The 3,486-nt window shown below is 41.8% G+C and overlaps 1 protein-coding gene across 2 annotated transcripts in view; it reads right to left on the bottom strand.

Annotated features, from left to right (window-relative positions):
• Nucleotides 1-37: 37 nt before the first annotated feature.
• The window catches only part of Slc35b4 (solute carrier family 35 member B4), a 23,498-nt gene continuing 20,049 nt past the window's right edge, over nt 38-3,486 (bottom strand). For both annotated transcript variants that reach the window (XM_033757650.1, XM_010611739.2), the window contains one exon: nt 38-2,776. In XM_033757650.1, the coding sequence (XP_033613541.1) occupies nt 2,530-2,776 (247 nt within the window). In that variant the 3' untranslated portion in view covers nt 38-2,529. The remainder of the gene's footprint in view (nt 2,777-3,486) is intronic.

Genomic DNA, 3,486 nt, shown 5'->3' with positions numbered 1-3,486 from the left:
AAAAAAAAAAAAAAAAAAAAAAAAAAGCACTGAATCAAATAAAAAATAAATTATGGATAAAAATGAAAAAAGCATTAGTGTGACAATATAATTTTTCATAAAGACTATGTAGATATTAATATAATTCAAACTTTCATCATTTTCCTGCCTTATCTGCTGTACCAGCCAAGGTGTTAAGTAGATACACAGGTGCACACAAAAATGTTCTGCTAGTATCCTTTGTGATCCGAGTTTTGCTCTAGGGCAGATGTCTTAAATACTAAGCTCTGTATAAATAAACTATATGCTCTTTAACTCTGGAGCACAAAATCCATGGACTTCACCCAGAGAAAGAGGAAAGGCAATTAATAGTTCTCCATTTAGGTGTAAATTAGATCCTCTATAAAATGGCTTATTTGCCATGTTCAAAAATAAGAGTTAGAAAAACATTCAGCCTGAATTGAAAAATCAGTTAACCAAGGGGAATAATTTTTTTTAAAGAGTGGTTTAAAAAGTACTCACTGGTGTCCATTAAGCATACCTTCTGACAGGTAACAACTTGAGATGAAAACAGCTAGAAGAATGTTTCAAGCATTCTGCTCTTCTGAGCGCTCATTTTGTTGTATGAGTGCTCTATTACCCCTCCATACATATCCTACAAGACTGGGAGAGGTGTGCACTCTGAGAGAAACCCAGTCTAAAACCAGAATCTAAAAACTGTTTATTAGCCCACCTCAAATAACTATAAATGGTAGTATTTCCTATCAACATAAAAAGGGTGGTACTATGTTGGGTAAGGCTATTATATCCCATTAAGAGTTACCAGAGACTCTAGATCTGTGGCAATCAAGTAGCCCCAAGAGACAGATTCTTCTATTAAGCAGCAAGAAAAAAAGTAGTTTTTGTTGTTTTCTTTTTAAGAGGATAGCTAACACTTGATATTTATGACCCCATCAATCCAAAGAACACATCTTTCAAAGCAAGTAGCTTTTGAGTCCATGAATGGGTTCACATCTATTTCAGCATCTCTGAAAACAGATCATTACCTGGAAGGCGTCAGTGTCCAGAATAACAAATCAATTTGTTAAACCCAAGGATTTAGGTGGAGAAAAAGCACCCACATTTTGCATTACCAAAGAAGTGACATTTCTCCTCACTGCCCCGGCTCAGACCCCTCAGAGTCTATGTAGCCAGTGAAACACAGCCAGGAGCAAGCCTAGGAGACCCAGAGAGCCGTATCGCATTCCCAGCATTAAATGAAGGCCTCTGTCTATAGGGAAAAGAGAAGTGACCGATGACTTTCATGAGAGACTGGGACTAAGTACAGAAAGAACAAATAAAAGACACCAATTTTCACACTTTTCAATTGCACACAAACTAGACATTCTGCACACACTACTGATGTCATTCCTCTTTCGTACCATAATCCCTTCTGAGGAAAAGCAGACCTAAGAAATGATTAGTAAAAGAGAAACGTGTTTCTAGATATAATACAGCACATACAACTCTTTGCCAAATATCCAACATGACCATTAAAGATATCTTATAGGAAAAAAAGTAACTTTCAACTGTATTTGTGATCTGACCTGAGAGACACACCACACCCACGCAAACTATGTATCTTATCTATTTACCTGGCTGGTGGTGGTGACTGGCATAATCACTGGGCAGAGCTAATTCTCCTGGCTCTGAAGCCTCTCACAGACTTACACTCCCACTCCGGCTGGGCCTACAGGAGAAGCTGTGACGCTCTGAGGGTGCTGGGTAGGGCCAGCTGTACTGGGCCAGGCTGCTGACCCCATCTTAGTCACAGATTAATGGGCTTCATAGTCAAGAAAAGCCTCTCTTCCCAATCCATATACAACCTTACTCTTTAACTAACATTATGCACTGAGATGGTGCAGAAAAGCCCCTGATTTGTGTGTGTGTGTATGAAATATGAGAAAGAGATCAGCCAGTCAACTCCGGGGTCACCAGGGCTCCGCTCATGGGGACAACTACTTTTCCAAAATGCCCCGATGTTCCTGGGGTCCCAGCTCACTTGCCACTCTGCATTTCAGTGGATGATGGTGCCTGGAGTGTCTGACGGACTGCAAAGGAGTGCTGAGGGGTGGAGGGAGGACAGGAGGAAAAAGAGATATGGCCACAGGATGGTAGTAACTGTGATGGTAGAGAAGCATCAGGACAGCAACAAAGCATGATCTTGTCTGAGACCACAGATATAAAACTAGTAACCCTGGGGCCCTGGAATTCAACAAATAAGTATAGTTCTGAATATTCTGGTAAAACCAAAACAGCAAATCAATGGGCTGCTCAATGGTATAGAAGTATTCTATTTTGCTAATTTAGGGTTGAGGGATATCTATTTGGAGTCTACAGACATAGTCCAGACAGCCACGGAAACTGGAGAGGTCCCCTCCATCTGAGGATTCTCTGGGACAAGTCAGTTCAATACTGGGGGTAACTCAGCATTACCCAAAGTGAAATGGCCGGACCTTGGCTAGAGGCCCCCTCACCCACACGCGCTGGTCAATCTGGTCCGGGCAGACCTCAGTTCTTCTTGTCATCCTTCTGCGGCTGACTCCACGTGGTCCCTATGTTGTTCCACACCTCTGTGTACATTAAGGTCCCAATGAAGACAAACAGGGTACCCAACCAGTGCCACAGAGTGAAAGGGTTCTGGAAGTACAAGATGGAAAAGATGAGGCTCACAAACTTGCGAAGAGTCACAACGAGTGTGACGGTGAGGGAGGCACATTCTGTGGTGAGCATGAACACACCCCGGACGCACACATACCTAGAGGAGCGGAGTTAAGGCAGTTTTCTGTGAGCTGTACTTGCCACGAGATCAGTGGGGGCAACTTCTGGCATCGTTGTTGGCTTAAATTTTTACATTCTACAAAAACCTGAGGGCTACTCTGGCTGCTCTGAGGCGCCTCCTCACTAGAACATTCTGCGGAACTGTCCTGCCACAACATTTACAGATGCCAATTTGAGGATGACAACAAAGGTCACCTCTGACATAATGACAAAAGATCCCATCCACCTTTATTTTGTCTTGTCCTTGGCTCCTCTGCCCCCTCCTACTGAAAGAATTGTTTGGCAAATCCTTAAGATGACTTTGAAGGAAAGAGTTTAGTATCATTCTGTTTCACCATGAAAGAGACAATCAGTGAACTTAAGGCTATTCAAATTATTTGTTTAATAAATTAAGTCTCCATTAATCTGAGATTTCTTTCAGAACTTTGTGGCCGCTTGTGACAACTGGAAATATACTTGAACACTGGAAAACCTCAAGTATAAAAATCACAGATCATTGGTGTCATATCCTAGTTTTTAACCAATCACCAGGTTCTTCCATTTTCACTTGGAGCACTTCTTCCCCGCTGCCCTGTGACTTACTGACCTACTGTACCTAACCAGTCTCCTTAGCCTTCTGCAAAGAAGCTTTCTCAATAGGTATTGGTCTACTTACTGCAGAAAAAAAAAAAAAAAAAAAAAAAAAAA

This window comes from Fukomys damarensis, unplaced genomic scaffold, assembly GCF_012274545.1.
Source record: "Fukomys damarensis isolate Sample0158 unplaced genomic scaffold, DMR_v1.0_HiC HiC_scaffold_4, whole genome shotgun sequence".
Classification (NCBI taxonomy): Eukaryota; Metazoa; Chordata; class Mammalia; order Rodentia; family Bathyergidae; genus Fukomys; species Fukomys damarensis.
Note: the sequence above shows the minus strand (reverse complement) of the source record. Positions and strands in the feature narration are given on the sequence as shown.